At 36.9% G+C, this 19503-nt stretch overlaps 1 protein-coding gene across 2 annotated transcripts in view; it reads left to right on the top strand.

Moving 5' to 3' along the window:
- Positions 1 to 19503, top strand: part of caln1 (calneuron 1) — a 114014-nt gene that overhangs the window by 88094 nt on the left and 6417 nt on the right. For both annotated transcript variants that reach the window (XM_059331854.1, XM_059331853.1), the window contains exon 5: positions 12478 to 12634. In XM_059331854.1, the coding sequence (XP_059187837.1) occupies positions 12478 to 12634 (157 nt within the window). The remainder of the gene's footprint in view (positions 1 to 12477; positions 12635 to 19503) is intronic.

Here is a 19503-nt window from a genome sequence, read left to right on the forward strand (position 1 = left end):
TGTCCCCAGCTGCAGCATGTTTCAAATGCATGAATATTTCTGCTATTTAAACATAAAATACTTAATACAGCCCATTGCCTTAACATTTAGATTACCAAATGCATATAATTGGATTCTACAGTGTGTGCAGAGTGTTATCTGAAGCTGTGTAATTTGGCCATAATGCAAAAGGGCTGAACTCAGCAGATGGATAGATGCTGGCTCTTGGCACCTTCTCACCGCCTGTCTGTGTGTGTGTGTGTGTGTGTGTGTGTGTGTGTGTGTGTGTGTGTGAGCAGCTGAACACGCATCATTTACGAGTGGAGGAGTTTCTCTGCAGGGTGACACCCCTTGCCCATCCTTAACCCTCCTGCTCTACTTTGCAGTGTGAAGAACAGGCATACAATCAATAGAGCAAAATCGAAAAAAAGTTAATGGTTTAATCCAAGGACAGTGTTCCTGCCTGGAGGAAAATCATCCTCAATGCATCTCCTTAGATTGAGCTTGATTATTGTTGTGGTTATTATAGTTTTATTACATTTTGCTGATACCTATTTGAAGAGATTGTTTAAGTTATTAATGTGTTTTAAGATATTACTTCTGTAAACTGGAGATTTCTGGGGACATCTCAGGCTCCCACAGTTTTCAGAAACAGAGATCAACAGAGTACTGGATACAGTATAAAACTACAATATAAAATACAGATGCTATTATCAAAACAGTCCATCTGTCAATTAACATTTGTATCCCTTCACTGCAAAAAAGGTGTGTCTAAAAACAAGATAAAAACACTGAATCCGAGGGAATGATCTTGCTGCATGGACAAATAATTTCACTTGACAAGATTTCTTTAATTAAGATTATTAAATCTAGAAATAAGCATATTGAACACTTAAAATAAGAAATTAACTCTTAAAACAAGAAAAATTAAAGCTGCAAGCAGCGATGAACTGGCCCGAGCAGAGTGACCTGACAATTATTTGTTTCTAAGATTAAAAAAAAACTTTAGATTAAGAAGTGTTGGATAATTTATCTTGTTTTAAGAGTTAATTTCTTATTTTAAGTGTTCATCATGCTTATTATTATTATCTGTCCATGCAGCAAGATCATTTCCCTCAGATTTAGTGTTTTTATCTTGTTTTTAGACACACATTTTTTTGCAGTGAAGAGATTGTTTAAGTTATTGATGTGTTTTAAGATATTACTTCTATAAACTGGAGATTCCTGGGGACATCTCAGGCTTCCACAGTTTTCAGAAACAGAGATCGACAGAGTGCTGGATACAGTATAAAACTACAATATAAAATACAGATGCTATAATAAAAACAGTCCATCTGTCAATGGACATTTGTATCCCTGTATATTTAGTGCCATAGTGACATCTGCATGGTGCATTCTGTTAATAAGGTGTAAAGTTATGCCAATGCAATATTATTTTTTAAAGATTTAAAGCCATATTGTAACCGAAACTGGGCATTTGTCAGCTTTGACAATAAAAATCTATCATTAAGAATCACTTGTCAGATGTTTTAGGGCTGAAGTGGGCCAACCATCATTTCTGCCAACTCTTACTAAACTTGGACTTGTGGTTTAGTGGTTGTAAAACATCAAATTGTGGTATTCTGACTGTTACAGCCAACTCATCAGTGATGTTAAAATATGAATGCAGCCTCTGTGATGTCATGTCACCAAGATCCCTATGTAGGGATTCACTTTCACATGATGAATATTTTTTCTGCACTGTTAAAAATATTATGTTTACGGTAAAATACCAACAGCTGTTGTTGCCAGAACTTCACTGTAAAAAATACAGTGAGTTAGTTTTCTACTCTAAATTTAAATGTAAATATCAACAAAAACTGTAATTTAGACTGAATATTCCTGTTATTTTTAGAGTAATTGTGTCATTCATTCACACAGCATGGCATTTCTCCACTTATATTACATGAAAATGTTATATTTTTTGCAGTAAAACGGTGTGTTTCCTACAGTTCATGACAGTAAAAGTTAAAGTTTTGTGCTATTCTTTGATTTACAGTAATTAAAAGTGTCTACTATGGTGATATACAATTTTTAATTTTACTCCCTATTTCTGATGTAATTTGACAGTGTTTTACTGTAATTTCTACAAACATTTTTTACAGTGTGTTTATCAGAAGAAGAGAAAAATAATATTACTTATTACATTCAGTTTCATTAAAATCAGACCAGTGGTGTCTTAGATAACATAGATGCCAGCCAGAGTCTTCTGCATCTTGTTTTTGCTGTGGAAACTCTTTTGTCAATACACATTAATGTGAGAAATGTTAGTAACCTTGTGAATCTCCATCATCACTTCCATCTCTCTGCCTGGGATCCAGTGTCATTTCACTAAAAGGTTCCTTGTGAGTCTTAACCACAGCAGTCTGTGACATTTCCAACTTTCCCAGCCACCATTAAAAACCCCTGTGCCTGAGGCATGTGATTACACTTCAGACTGAACTTCTGTGAAGATTGTGTGACAAAGACAGACTGCTGAAGGTTTCCTCTCTGTGCACAGGGTTCAGTAGAACACCGTAGGTCACACCACTCTGGCTGTCCTACAAAGATCTTTTTAGTTGGAGTCGCTCCAGGTCCGGAGGCATCTTTCTTCTCTTTCGCCATATTCTCCCATAAAGGTCACTCAGTGCTTGAATGTGAATATATTCGGACAAAGTCGGTGGGAAAGAGAAAATAAAATGGCTTTCTCTTATCTGCCACTGGAGTGCTCGGTGGATGAATCTCCCCTCCGGCTCGTCCCTCTTTTCTCTGGCAAATGAAGCTTGGGTTGTCTCCTGATAGCCGCCAGCGATGGCGTCGTTCAGAGCAGCGAGGATGTGTGAAGGTGGAGTAAACACAATTAGGCAGCCGACCTGTGTCTCCTGGGGAGGAGTGACACAGGAGCTGGCTGTAAGTGTAAGTGGCAGCTGCTGCAGGGTCGCTCTGGGTGGATCAGTGTGTTTAGGATGTGTTAGCGTTTCATTGTTTCTCTGTTCTCCAGAGGGAGATGAGAGGAGGAAAGAGGAGGAATAAGTCCTGCTTATCTGTGTGACATCTCACAGCTATCTATCCATATCTATCTATCTATCTATCTATTTATCTATCAGACACAAAATGACCAAAAAAAAGACACAAAATAACTAAAAAAGACACAAAATGACCAAAAAAAGACACAAAATGACCAACAAAGACACAAAATGAGAAGACAAAATGACCAAAAAAAACCCAGAAGAAGACACAAAATAACGAAAAAAGACACAAAAATAAAAAAAAGACACAAAATGACTAAAAATAACACAAAATTACCAAAATCTATCTAAATATTACAGTATATATATATATATATATATATATATATATATATATATATATATATATATATATATATTATAGAATATAGTATATTGCTGGTGTATTTTAAAGTGGATTAATGTTTTTTTTTGTTTGTTTTTTAAACTGTACAAAGAACAACAACCCTGTTTTAGCTGATATATACATTTACGGTGTTTCATTGTTACTGAAACTGAATTAACTAATTTATCATTTCACGTCTTTTACTGTCATGGTTTATCAGTTTTTCACCGTAAAATCTACAGACATTTTTCACAGTGTGTGAATGTTGAGCTTTGGGGACACGATGATGATTGTCATCTAAAAGTTGTGCAGCAGCTCATTACCATCAGAACACCTTCACCTGAATACTGAGTCCCTCACTGTCAGACATCTGGTGATATAACCCGGTGATGTCTTCATAAAGTTTAAATACTCTAAATGCTGCTGTCAAGGACAGGAAGGTCTCCTGATAGTATTCTACCATCAATCACACTTCACCGTCATCTCTGAGTTTTATGATGTGTGTTTTTGAGACCTTTGGGAATTAGAGAACTCAGTGATGAAAGTCTTGTCAGTATTATGCCCGATTAATTTATTGCTGCATGTTTAATCTTTATTGTACAACTCCTCTGAAATAAAGATCAATGTATTTTGTAGGTTTTTGCATCAGTCACTGCATCCTCTGCCCCCAATGCAAAAAAAGTTGGGATGCTGTGCAAAACGTAAATTAAAATGCATACAATTCAGAATGAGTGCATATATTTACAAAATACAAAACTTTCACAGTCTGTGCATTAGAGATCTTGTACTGTATTCAACAGAATGTAAGTCGCAAAGTATTTACACTGCAAAAACCAACTGACAAAAAATAAGATATAAATAACGAGAATTAAGCAAATACATGCTCGAAACAAGTAAAATTAATATTATTAGTAAGTACATTTTTCTTATATCAATATTAGATAAATGAATATATATATATCAATATCTAGGCACTGGAAAAAACAATGATGTCTTGAAATAAATCCAAATATACAAATGAAAAATAAGCCAGCAATTCTTGAAACAAGCACATTTTGGTGGATAGAAAATGCTTCTGAAATATCATTAAAACTACATGCAACTAAAACTCTCTATTGGAGCCAATATTTTAGGTAAAAACTCACAATATTCAACAGTTGAATAGCTTGAAAAGCATGAAAAAGCTCACAATGTCAATCCTAAAAATAAGTCTTTAAACAATAAGATAATTAAATAAGCACATAAAGCTATGGTCAGTGGGTAAATTATACTCAAAACAGTATAATTAAGATACTATTGCTAGATATACGAAGACAATACTTGGTAAGCTTCATGTTTTTTGCAGTGTGGCAATGCATTCTGTTTTTATTACATTTTTCTGAATTGGAGTTGTAATAACATTTTTACCAAAGAGCTTGTCAGAGAAAAAATACAAATATATAATTTTATTCACTATAAATAGAAAAAACAGCCAATACAAATGTGTAAAACACACAATGAATGTAGTAACAGTGACAGTAATATTGAGTTGAATTATCAGCATTAGTAGTTATATCAATATTTTCTCTTTCTGTACCAGCAGTTGCAGTAATATTACAACATACAATAATCTGGTGCACGCTCCATTTAATGTTTACATATGTATATTTATTATAGAGTCAGCATATGGAATAATAATTCCACTAAAGCATACTGTATGTGATTAATGACTCTATTATTATGTCCCTTTTACTTTACCTTTGTCTTGCCAGCATTTACATTTACTTTCTCCCTTGATTAACGATCCAGCAAACCGAAGACGAAACATTGACCCCCAACTTTTAATTAGCTTTGTTAATGAATCTTTATGGCAGCTGATTAATATTTGAGGCGTGATCGGTGTGTGTGTTAACTCGTTCACACTGGGAGATAACAAATGGTATTGATGCTAAGTGTGATTTATGTCCAAGTGTGATTTATGCAGTGATTTATGTAATTATCTAGCCAGAGGGCTTGCCAGGACGTCCACTGAATGTTATCCTTCTCTCTCCGTGGATCAGCATCGCTCATCATCATAATCATCAGTCCTGCATACATTACACATTCTGGAGATCAAAATTATGATGAAAAGTGGATTTTTACCATGAGGAATTGATAGCATTTGAGAGGTTTTCACTTATATTCTCCTGGTCTTTGTGGATATGTAAATATCTTAAGGATATGCTTCCGACATGTGGATATCACAGATGTCTATGAGGGGCCGTACAAGCCATAATTCATTCTGGTCCTCTCACACACATACATTCTCCTTACACATACATATATTTTCACTCTCACACACATACATTCTCCTTTCACATACATATATTTTCACTCTCACACACATACATTCTCCTTTCACATACATATATTTTCACTCTCACACACATACATTCTCCTCTCACACACATACATTCTCCTTACACATACATATATTTTCACTCTCACACACATACATACATTCTCCTTTCATATACATATATTTTCACTCTCACACACATATATTCTCCTTACACATACATATATTTTCACTCTCACACACATACATACATTCTCCTTTCACATACATATATTTTCACTCTCACACACATACATACATTTTCCTTTCACATACATATATTTTCACTCACACATACATATATTTTCACTCTCATATTTATACATTTTCATATTATAAGTAATATACGTATGTAAAAGGAAAATGTATGTATGTGTGAGAGAAAATATATGTATGTGTAAGGAGAATATATGTGTGTGAGAGTGAAAATATATGTATATGAAAGGAGAATGTATGTATGTGTGTGAGAGTGAAAATATATGTATGTGTAAGGAGAATGTATGTGTGTGAGAGGAGAATGTATGTGTGTGAGAGTGAAAATATATGTATGTGAAAGGAGAATGTATGTGTGTGAGAGTGAAAATATATGTATGTGTAAGGAGAATGTATGTGTGTGAGAGGACCAGAATGAATTATGGCTTGTACGGCCCCTCATAGATGTCTGCTCTTATTCCTCTCGAGAAGTTGACTCGTGACTTTAAACACAAATCTGACAAGTTCAGGAGGATCTGGGAACCATAACATTCCTTTTTACAGAAGCTATAACTTTTCATCTGTCCCTGGAAGATGAGGACTGTCTGTCCTTTCATTTATTTTATGTATGTGCTCTTCGTTGACCTGTCTCCTGTCGTCTTTTTATTTACTTACTTATTTATTGTATAAATAAAAATATATAGCACATCGCTCACTGTTAGTTTGGGGTGGGACTTATTTTGTTTTGTTTTGTGCTTTGTTATCTGAATTGTATTTTTTTTGTTTTTTTCTAACGTTTGTGCTTATGAAAATGAAAAACCAATAAAAAAGAGTTAAAAAAAAAAAAAAAGGATATGCTTGCATCAAAGCCGGAACATCCATTTCAATCTGTGCTGCATCAACTGAAGACTTTCTGTTTTTACACCCCAAAATAAACTTCTTCCAAATGCACTACTAACTGTCAATAACCATAAAATGAGTTCATATCCATATAAGTGCTGTGAGTTATAAGTCTGTCATATTTGATCTTGATGGTATGTGACACATTGGTAACTGTTTTTGGTAACACTTTAAAATAGGGAACACATATTCAACATTAATTAGTTGCTTATTAGCATGCATATAAGTAACATATTCGTTACTTAATTAGTCATTATTAAGTAGTTATTAATGCCTTATTCTGCATGACCTTATTATACAACCAATAAGACATTAACGAAGAGTTTTCCCTCAATAACCTCAGAATTATTGCCTATTTGACCTATTTGTAACTCATATACAACAACTTCCTTACTTACTACTAATAATCAATAATTCTGAGGTTATTGAGGGAAAACTCTTAGTTAATGTCTTACTGTTTGTATAATAAGGTCATGCAGAATAAGGCATTAATAACTACTTAATAATGATTAATTAAGAGCCAATATGTTACGTATTTGTATGCTAATAAGCAACTAATTAATGGATATGTGTTCCCTAATATAAAGTGTTACCCTTTTACTCACTCTTAAAGTAATTTTGTTTTTCCAGAACTCCTCACTAACCTTTACTGGAAATGTTAAATATCGTCATCAGAATAACAGTAGCACCTTGCACACAGTATGAACGTGCTACACAATTCTAATTAAAAATGGTTGCGTATAATTATTTAAACTCTTTTGTTTTTTTTTAATAAACTCTAATTCAGCTCACTCCTCTGCTGTGAGCCTTACAGGCTCCACTGCTCCCACTCAGACATTGTTGTGGGTCTCCATCCATCCTCTGTACAGTTCATTCTGTTCAGGGTCACAGGGGGTAGAGCCATCCCAGCATGCACTGGGCAGGAGGCAGCGACTGTAGCTGGCACTAAGGACTGAGAGAGCCGAGCACAGAAAAGATCCAACCACCCGCTGGGTTCAATGTCAGAGTGCTCTGACTTGTAGCCGCTTTGTTGCTTTGTTGAGGGTCGTTAGCTGAGGGATGGATGGAGATATCAGGTTCTCAGTGCTCATAATGTCTTTGTAGTGGATTACTACCTCTCTTGAGTGAGAAAATGAATCAAAGAGCACATCGAAGTTCCTTTTCAGAATACACTGCCTCCACTGTAAAACTCAACTTGTTGTTTCAACTTAAATATTCAACATGGTCTCATAGGAATCCGTGAAATAGCCACGGATTCGCTTAACTCAAAATCCGTGGAATAGCCACGGAATCACTCAAATTCCTGTGAAACTGACACGGATTTCGCTACAATGCAAATTAATGACAGTCATATCCCGTGGCTATTCCAATATACAAAGTGATTATGTACATTCACCGAGTGAATATTTAGAAAATAAAACATATATTTCTCGCTAGAAATGTAATAAAAATCCATTTTTATGCAGAAACTAAGTCAAAATATTGATTTTTTCACTAAAAATGAGAGAACTGTCCGCCATGTTTTTTGTTCTGACCGCCGGGACCTTGAAAGTCACGTGACTTGGAACAAACCAATAGGAAAAAATATCCATGGAATAGCCACGGGATATGACGGTCATTAACTTTTTGTTTTCATTGCTGCCATATGTTTGTGAAGTTTTGGTGGTAACACTTTACAATAACCATCTAAGTGATGTTCATAGATGGTTTATAAACCGATTATTAACCATTTACAAAATTATATACATATTTTAATCTTTAAATGTTTTCAAACAATTTCTTAAAGGTATAAGAATCATTTTGAAATCATTTACATACTTAATATTGTGTTAAAAATGTTATAATGAGTGCAAAACTATTAATAAACTAATAATTATAATGTAATTGTTTGTTTATGGTAAAGTAACTATCAATTTACATTAATATACCATCTATTAAAAAAATAAATTATAGTTCAACATTAATACATTTTCTATTTACCATTCTAAATGGCCTATATACGGTTTATAAATGATGATTAAACATTAATAATATCTGTTTACCATTTATAAATGGTCTATTTATCATCTATAAATGATGGTTATTGTAAAGTGTTACCGTTTTGGTTGTTGGATGTTGTTATATTAACACAAAAACCAATAAATATATGTTTAAAAAATACATATATTTGAGTGTTGATGCTGCGAAAGAATTTTACGTCAAGACAAAAACATGCAAAAACAACAGAGTTAACTCAAGTTGATCTTGCTATTTGACTCAATATTTTAAGCTAAAATTACTTTTTTGCACAGATCGTTGTTGTATTGAAAAGGAAACATTAGTTATGATTACAAACAAGAAACATTGGGATTTACAGTGCACTAGTCTGCAAGCTTCATTAAAACAACAGAAATTAAAAACTCCCTCAGCTATACAGCACCAAAACCTCTGCCAACAACTTACAATAAATAATGCATTAAGCCCAAATGCATCAATCATCAGGCATGTTCTATTAAATGTGTACCATGAACATCCCGGTACGGACGTCTCTAATGCATTCACTTTAATCAGAGTGTTGCACAAAGTTCATGCATTGATTAAATTGAATGTGTTGGAGTTACAGCCTGAACGTGATTGATTTAATGTCCAGTTTACACAATTTAATCTACACACGATACATACACAACAACGTGTAAAACGGAGGTTTTAATGGAGGTCTTAATGAGAGCAACAGCAAAGTTTTCAGAAGTTCAGAGAAACTTTTAGCTTCTAGCTTGACATGAGGAAGACCTCGCTGGCCTTTGATCACATCCTCTCATTGAACGCAGCACTAACGCTTGACAGCAGTATCAAAAAAAAGAAAAGTGATTTAATTTTCCCTCTATAAGCTGCTTAAAAACAGCAATACAATCAAGCCAAACCAAAATAAAAGGCTTCAGTGGCAGGAAATGAGTGAATGTGACACAAACCTGACTGAGAATGAATTAAATATCAGCACAAAGCTCAGAGCTGCTGAAAGGACTGAATTCCTCTGAATGTTTGCATCAACATACCCTTTCATATTTACTGACTCAATAGGCTCGTTTTATCAGGGCTATTGATAAAATGTTCTTTTCTGTACACACCAGATAACTAGTTGATTTAAAATCATTATTTGCCTTCCATGCTGGTTTTGCAATGACAAAAACAGAATTAGCTAATGTCTCTGTCCCTTGTCTAAAGATGTAAGTGTGACAGATATCTTTTCAGAATGATGGAGATATTAAACAAGAAGGTGTAGTATATTTTATGTTACAAGTGGTATATTCTATTGTTACTTTTAATGTAAAGTCTTCTGCTTTAGTAAAAGGCCCCATTCTGACCTCCTGATTGTGTAACGGTGGTTCAAACCAGAAATTACTTTTGTCAGATATTAGAGGCGTTTGGAAGCAGAATATAAACAGTATGATTTGAATCCTTTTAACCCTTTATCAGACGAAGAACTATATTTGGTAACTTCAGTGGATATCAAAATGGGGTCGCGAAAAAAGTTGCAAATTTAAGAGATTTAAGAGATACAAGAAAAAAAGTAGCAGATTTACGAGATTTAAAGTGGTGAATCGTCAAGAAAAAAGTTGTTTTTTCCCCACTTCTTACTCGGAAATCTGTGACTTTTTTCCACGCAGATTTGCCACTTTAAATCTCTTAAATCTGCCACTTTTTTTCTTGTAGATCTACCACTTTAATCTAGTAAATTTGCAACTTTTTTCTCGAAATATTTTTATTTTTTATTTTGGATATCCACTGAAGTTACCAAATACGGTTCTTCGCCTGATAAAGGGTTAAAGTTAAAAGTAAAGCTAGCAGCGTGTGCGTGTATGAAAAATGTGCAATATACATAGAACTGTGAGCTGTTACAATTCTGGTTTATAGAACAGTTAAATACGCCCTGACACAGAGAGAAAACTCAGAGGACACAGGGCTTTGTTAATTATGAATATGTGTTCCCTAATATAAAGTGTTACCCTTTTACTCACTCTTAAAGTAATTTTGTTTTCCAGAACTCCTCACTAACCTTTACTGGAAATGTTATTTTAACTCTTTTGTTTTTTTAATAAATACAAATACAGCTCACTCCTCTGCTGTGAGCCTTACAGGCTCCACTGCTCCCACTCAGACATTGTTGTGGGTCTCCATCCATCCTCTGTACAGTTCATTCTGTTCAGGGTCACAGGGGGTAGAGCCATCCCAGCATGCACTGGGCAGGAGGCAGCGACTGTAGCTGGCACTAAGGACTGAGAGAGCCGAGCACAGAAAAGATCCAACCACCCGCTGGGTTCAATGTCAGAGTGCTCTGACTTGTAGCCGCTTTGTTGCTTTGTTGAGGGTCGTTAGCTGAGGGATGGATGGAGATATCAGGTTCTCAGTGCTCATAATGTCTTTGTAGTGGATTACTACCTCTCTTGAGTGAGAAAATGAATCAAAGAGCACATCGAAGTTCCTTTTCAGAATACACTGCCTCCACTGTAAAACTCAACTTGTTGTTTCAACTTAAATATTCAACATGGTCTCACAGAAATCTGTTCAATAGCCACGGATTCGCTTAACTCAAAATCTGTGGAATAGCCACGGAGACGGGACCTTCTTTTTTTTCAGCAACCCTTAAGATTTGACAAGAGTTTTCCTGCTGTAGCCGCTCACCAGAGAATGCAGAAGTTGCACCGAGCCTTGCCTGCTGTTGGCTCAGTGAAATGGGCTCATTGATCGGCGAACACACGCACGTATCGGCCGATGCCGATACAAGTAAAAAACGCAAATATCTGCCCGATATATCGGCCGGGCAATATATCGGTCGACCTCTATTGCAGACTGTGTCACATGAGTACTTTTTTGCTTAGATTGCTTTCCCACCAGGCATGCTCTAGAACAGGGATGGGCAACTGGAGGCCCGGGGGCCGCATACGGCCCGCACCCTCACACGGCCCGCACCCTCACTTGAAGTGGCCCTCAGTACAACTACATGCATTTGAGCATGAAATCTTAAAAGTGCAGTGTAAAAATGCACAAAATTACTTCTTACAATTAATGTTGGTCTGCTGTTGTTGCACTTAAAAAAAAAAGAAATCACAGTAAGTGGTTATTTTGTATTTGCTTCAAACCTTTTGTATTCCTATGTATACTGTTCTGCATGCATTTGAGCATGAAATATGTTAAGTTACAGCACTGTAAACATATTTAAAATTATAGTTTCATCATATCTGGTTAACACTTCATCAGGCAAAGAACCACATTTGGTAACTTGAGCAGACATCTATAAAAGGTCTCCTCACTTACATTACGCATATGTAATAAGTAGTCTAAAAAGATAAATAGTTTAAAGGTAAAAGATAAAGTGGTGATGGATGCAAATTATATTTATTATAAAATTATTATTTGCAATATAAAAATGAAACATTTTGCAAAAAGTCTTTAACACTAAAAGTGTTAATAACACTTCAGGGTTGACATTTTCAATTTCAGGAGTGCCCTATAAAGGGTTAAGTGCACGCTCCTATATGTGGCCTTGTGGTATTGTCCATGAAAAATTGTGGCCCCCTGCATCAATTAAGTTGCCCATCCCTGATATAGAAGTACACACAGTTTATTTATGTGAAAGGAAATGGTCCCTCTCTCTCTCTCCTTTTTGAAAATCTCCTCCTCTCATCTCTGTCCTCCTGCAGTTCGACATGCAGAGAATCACCCTGGAGGAGCTGAAACACATCCTGTTCTACGCCTTCCGCGACCACCTGACCATGAAGGACATAGAGAACATCATCATCAACGAGGAAGAGAGCATGAAGGAGAACTCTGGGAACTGTCAGGCAGAGTATGAGGGAGGTGAGACAAAGTTCCTCAGCTAACTTCATGCACAAAAACTTAGACTTAGAAGTGTGTGTGTGTGTGTCCTAGACATACAGTCTGTGAGTGTGTGTGTGTGTGTGTAGTGAGTAATGTAATCCTGTCTGTCAGGAAGAATTTTAGCTTTTCTCGTCAGGATGTACAGTACGGCCAGCAGAGTCCCAGTACACCTGCTGATTTATTGATTTGGGCGCTGGTGGGACCGTCGTCAGGTGGTCGCCAGTTCAGAAGTGGCGCGGATGAAATATGCATGACCTCGCTCTGCAAAACTAGCCATCCAATATTTATGGATATCAGAGCAGCAGAGGGTATTCTAGGTCGTTGTCAGTCCCTCGCTATGAAAATAGAAAATGCAATTGTTTATTTTCAAACAAATACTCGATAACATCCAGTCCATCCATTCTCGTCCACTTATCCGGGCCCGGGTCGCGGGGGCAGCAGGCTAAGCAGGGCATGCCCTACTCTATAACAGTGGTTCTCGAATGGGGGTACGTGAGATTTTTACACAGATCTTTACTATGATCCCAAAAATCATTAACATACTTAATATGGTGTTAAAAATGTTATGATGAGTGCAACTAAAACTATTAATAAACTATTAATTATAATTTAATTGTTTGTTAATGGTAAAGTAACTATAAACTTACATTTATATACCATCTATTTGTCATTTATAAATGATGTAGTTAGTTAAACATTAATAAATTATGTATTTACCATTCTAAATGGTCTTTATATGGTTTATAAATGATGGTTATTGTAAAGCATTACCAAAATATTTCACAGGGGGTACATCAGTGAAAAAAGGTTGCTCTATAAGATGTTTTGAGCAAGTGTCTTTGTTTTTATACGCTTGGTTTGAATTCAGATTCAGTGAGTCATTGTTGAAACATTTGCAATTGAATAGAAAATGAAACTTGTGCTCAGTGCTCAGTATGCAGGCCAGGCTTTTGTGTATTAACAACATATGTGCCGAGCACAAAGTTAACAAGCATCTGTTTGGATGTAGCTGTGCAGATGCTTGTTGCTGTGAAGTAACAGCCAAGAGATATGTTCATTAAACATTGTTACTTCACTTTATTAACTCTCACAGCCCTCTTAACCCTTAATAGGGCACTCATTGAAATACTTGCAAATTCCAAACTTCAACCCTAGAGAATATTGGAGGATATTACATACAGCCAGAATGTGTAAAAAAAAACATATGAAAATAATATTTTGAGAAAAAAGTTTACGAGATTAAAGTGGTTAAAGTTAAATCTACGAGAAAAAAATGTGCAGATTTATGAGATTTAAAGTGGTGAATCTGGGAGAAAAAAGTTGCTTTTTTCCCACTTTTTTCTAGTAAATCTGCAACTTTTTTCACACAGATTTGCCACTTTAAATCTCTTAAATCTGCGACTTTTTTTCTTGTAGATTTGCCACTTTAATCTAGTAAATTTGCAACTTTTCTTTCTCAAAATATTACCTGAAGTTACCAAATATAGTTCTTTGCCTGATAAAGGGTTAACACACCCCTGCACGTTTGTTTCTTTGTTGTCTGTCAGTGAGCGTTGATTGGAAATTTTCAGTGTAAAACAGATGAATCACTGTGGAGATTACCGGAGGGCAAATGTTTGATTTATTCATGTGGGAAACAAAAAAAAAATTCAGATTTTAAAGTTTTAATCCACATCTGGCCCTCTTTTTCTCATTTCCAGAGCTGACTCATGCTGCTCAGACAGGTGTACAAATAGAAATGTCCAACTGAAATAATGTTAAGCCGTCTTACGTGACATCATTGATTGTGTTTATACTTTGACTGACGACTTCTGTGCTTTGAAAGCATGCACCACAATCCATTTCGTCCCGACACTAATCACATTATTTTTCGGGTGTAGGAAAGGCTGAGTCATGAAATTCCCAGTTCCCACATATCCTGAAGGCAACATGGTCCCTTCAGGTCCCTACCTACCGTCATCTCAGAAGTGTTGGCCAGATTAATAGTACTGAGCATAAAGATTTTTCTTTCTACACTGCAGAAAGGTGTTGGGAAATGATCTTGCTGCATGGACAGATAATTTCACTTGACAAGATTTTTTAAATTAAGATTATTAAATCTAGAAATAAGCATGTTGAACACTTTATTGTGTTGTGTGTGGAAGGTCCCTTTAATTACTTTTTTTTGGTAATTTTGTGTCTTCTCTTGGTCATTTTTGGTCTTTTTAAAATAATTTTGTGTCTTTTTTTGTAATTTTGTGTCTTTTTTGGTAATTCTGTCTTTTTTGGTCATTCTGTGTCTTTTTGGGGTCATTTCGTGTCTTTTTAAAAAAAATAATTGTGTGTCTTTTTTGTTAATTTTGTGTCTTTTTTTGGTCATTTTGATACTGCCTCCAGCGGCCCTCGGGTAATTTGAGTTTGCGACCCCTGTTCTAAGCCCTCAGATTTAGTGTTTTTATCTTGTTTTTAGACACCCCTTTTTTGCAGTGCACCTACTTTGTACCGCAGCGTGACCGTCATCCTCAGATGTTTTGGCCAGATTAATAGTACAGAGCACAAAGATTTTTCTTCCTTGTCAAGGTCATGTGTATTTCTTCTTCTGTTGGCTAAAATGAAGCTCAGAGGCCAAACAGCCCATAATATCCCTCCTGACCAAACACTATACCCAGAGGGAATTTATTTGATCGACACTGGTGTCAATGAGGATGGAGCCCAGCTGCCCCATCACTTTATCAGGGTCTTAAAACTGGTGTAGAGTGATGACAACATGATGTCCCTACTGCCTTTATGATGAAGACTGACCACTGCAGCAATCACTCTGTTAGCCTCAAGGTCCATGAGCACCACCTGCCATGCAGAGACACCAAAATGTGCTCAGTCATGGAGAAATCAATACATTATGTCACAGTGAGATTCATACTGAGCACAATTCATCATGCTACTCTGGTGCTTATTGCTCCAACCTGCTGGTATATGAGGCAGCATAAGAGACGCTTGATTTCCCTCTGGCTTCACCTCGCGCTGGAATCAAATACGGTGTTGAGCTGAAAAACAGCAGAATAAAGAATGTAACCACTGATCCATAGAAGTTCACCAGGCACCGATTCATTGCTGAACAAATTGAACCAATAGCAGAGAAACAAGCTGGAGGAGCAGCTGTCCAAGGAGAGGCTGGCAGTCACAGGCAAGTGTGGAAATCAACTTTGATCCATGAATGTCACAGCTGCCACACAGGAGCAGAGATGGAACACCTCGATCTTCCCAGTATGTTTATAATGTGAATGCTTGAGTGAAACTCAATGGTTTGAACAATCGTTGACTTTGTTATGTACATAAATATGGATTTTGCTTGTTTGCTTTTATTGTTCTGAGCTGTAGAAGAACTAAATTACTCTTCAAAATAGAGGAAGATCCCAGAGGGTGACTATCATGTGGAGCTACATATGCCATAAAAACACTTGATTTCAAAGGTGGCGGTGCCTCAAATATGTTCTTCGCCGGCTTGTATAAATGGTGCGTGTTGTTGTGGCGTCGAGTACTACGTCACATCCTGCTTAGTTTTCTATCCAATCAATAACGAGAAAAACGGTCCTGCTCTTCTACAGGGACAAAAAAAGTCCAGACAAAAGACCCCTCCGGATGGCTCGTATTCAAATTAGGGGCGTTTCAGCGAGTGAGAGCCGCCTCATTCTGAGTATTGGGCGGTAGTGGAAACAGCCCTATTAATTTCGTCTTATAATTTGCAAGTAATTTGAAGGTATAAAGTCTTATTTGTATGCAGAAGAGGTTGGACTGAGGGACCGGTTATATACTGTACATCACAACATAAGATAAAAATATCCAGATATTATTTTTAAGCCTTATTGCCCAGCCCTAATCACCACACCAACATATTACAGTTGGTTTTATAGCAGCATAATGTCCAATAATCCAGCTGCCTGGAAAGCGGTGTTCACCTCATTACCTTCATGACCACAGTGGTCCACTGAAGAAAAGCCTTTGTGGATATCTGGCAGTGGTGTAGTTACTTTGGGCAGCTGAGGAGGTGTTTTATGAGGCTGACAGCAGGTTTAGGCGACTGGACTGAGAACTGATGTCTAGACCACAAGCCTTCACAGTCCAGCTAGCAGCTCAACACATGCTCTTTCCATTGACACCCTGTTCAACTCAGCCTCACTTATACAACTATAGCAGGATACTTGAAATTTAAGCTAGCTGCTCTGGTATCAAATTAAGTACATTCTTGAGACAGATTGGATAATAAATCAGTTACATAATCTCCTCCCAGATGATTTGGCTTGTTTTAAAGAAATAGGATTTTAGGATTTGATAAGAGTTGATAACAGTTAGAGCAGCCGTGGCCTCTAAATTTAGATACAGCTTGTGATGAGGAGATCGGTTGTTCAAGTCACCGACTATGCTAAACTAACACTAAAACTAATAAAAACTAAACTAAAACTAAGCATTTTCCAAAAAATAAAACCTAATGAAAACTAGCAAATTCACTCTAAAAACTCATTTAAATTAACTGAATTTGAAAACAAAAATTGACAACAAAATTAAAACTAAAACTAGTGAAAAATCCAAAACTATTATAACCTTGGTTGAGGGTCTATTCAGAAGCATTTTTGTCTCCACAAATCAAAAATTAACTGAGAAGTTCCAGACAAAAACGCAATTGAGAATTAATTTATGCAGTGCCAGACTAAGTAACTGTAAGAAGGACCCTAAAAAATCAGTTTTTTTTTTGTTTTTAGCAAAACCACCCTGGTTATATTCATTCAAAACTACAACAACAACAACAACAACAAAAAGAACACTGCATATGTTCAAACACCAACCAAGATAAAAGCTTCATCCAGTGTGGAGTTGTGTAACTTTGCTATTGGCTGAAAACTCCTTCTTAGATAATCCACTTGGCTAAAAATCACGTCACGCCATGTTTTATATGATGTGAGAGTCTGGAATAGTGTTTTTTCAACTGCAGATTGCCAACTTATGACACTGCCTCAGTGCCTCAGCCAAAAAAGCTGTAGCAATTTCTGCCCTACTTTCCACGTTGCGTTTTCTTTGGGACGGCAGTCAAAAAGCATTTTTGATGACTCCAGTGCTTATTGAATTGAGAGTTAAAAATAGAGCAAATGTGAGAGTGGGAGCCATGTGGGTGTGTCATTGGCCCAGCTCCACTTGATTACCGCGGCCCGTTAAAATCATTTCAGCCGCTCGCCGTCTGATGACCCGCTGCAGGGACGAAGACCAGCTGCAGGGACGAAGACCAGCTGCAGGGACGAAGGGACGAAAATCTGCTGCAGGGACGAAGACCCGCTGCAGGGACGTAGGGACGAAGATCTGCTGCAGGGAGGAAGACCTGCTGCAGGGACGAAGACCTGCTGCAGGGATGAAGACCTGCTGCAGGGACGAAGGGACGAAGAACCGCTGCAGGGACGAAGACTAGCTGCAGGGAGGAAGACCTGCTGCAGGGACGAAGGGACGAAGAACCGCTGCAGGGACGAAGACTAGCTGCAGGGAGGAAGACCTGCTGCAGGGACGAAGGGACGAAGGGACAAAGACCCGTTGCAGGGACGAAGACCCGCTGCAAGGTTGAAGACCTGCTGCAGGGACGAAGGGACGAAGACCTGCTGAAGGGACGAAGACCTGCTGCAGGAACGAAGGGACAAAGACCCGCTGCAGGGACGAAGGGACGAAGACCTGCTGCAGGGACGAAGACCTGCTGCAGGGACGAAGGGACGAAGATCTGCTGCAGGGACGAAGACCTGCTGCAGGTGGATTGGACCAGAAATCTCATCCTGTTGTGTGGATGTGTGTGTCGGCTTTGATTTCTATCTAATGTCACTAAGTTGAACATGCTGTCATTTACTTGTGCTATTATATCTTTTGTATTTTAGGGGGATAGTATGGAGGCAAACAATTCATAGTACTTTATATAACTTTTCGGTAACACTTTATATTAGGGAACACATATTCGACATGAATTAGTTCAAGGATGGGCAGCTTAAATGCTGGAGCAATTTTAAATATGTTTACAGTGCAGTAACTTATCTTTTTGCATGCATGTATAGCAGTATAAATAGGACTACAAAAGGTTTGAAGCAAATAAAAAATAACAACTTACTGTGGTTTCTTTTTTTTCAGTGCAAGAACAGCAGACCAACATTAATTGCAAGAAGTAATTTTGTGCATTTTTACACTGCACTTTCAAGATTTCATGCTCAAATGCATGTAGTTGTACTGAGGGCCACTTCAAGTGAGGGTGCGGGCCGTATGTGGCCCCCGGGCCTCCAGTTGTCCATCCCTGAATTAGTTGCTCATTAGCATGCAAATAAGTAACATATTGGCTCTTAATTAGTCATTATTCAGTAGTTATTAATGCCTTATTCTGCATGGCCTTATTATACAACCAGTAAGACATTAACTAAGAGTTTTCCCTCAATAACCTCAGAATTATTGCTTATTAGTAGTAAGTAAGGAAGTTGTTTTATATGAGTCATAGACTTTATAAGTCTCTACATGCATCTCGACTCCCGATGTAAAGCATATTAAGATCATAAGTCATATACAACAACTTCCTTACTTACTACTAATAAGCAATAATTCTGAGGTTATTGAGGGAAAACTCTTAGTTAATGTCTTACTGGTTGTATAATAAGGCCATGCAGAATAAGGCATTAATAACTACTTAATAATGACTAATTAAGAGCCAATATGTTACTTATTTGCATGCTAATAAGTAACTAATTAATGTTGAATATGTGTTCCCTAATATAAAGTGTTAGCTATTTTTCAACCTGGACCCTATATTTTAAACAAGAGAGAAGTGAGACTTCCATTTTTAGGTTTCTTGGTGAGTT

The sequence above is a fragment of the Centropristis striata genome, chromosome 4 (assembly GCF_030273125.1).
Source record: "Centropristis striata isolate RG_2023a ecotype Rhode Island chromosome 4, C.striata_1.0, whole genome shotgun sequence".
In the NCBI taxonomy this organism is placed as follows: Eukaryota; Metazoa; Chordata; class Actinopteri; order Perciformes; family Serranidae; genus Centropristis; species Centropristis striata.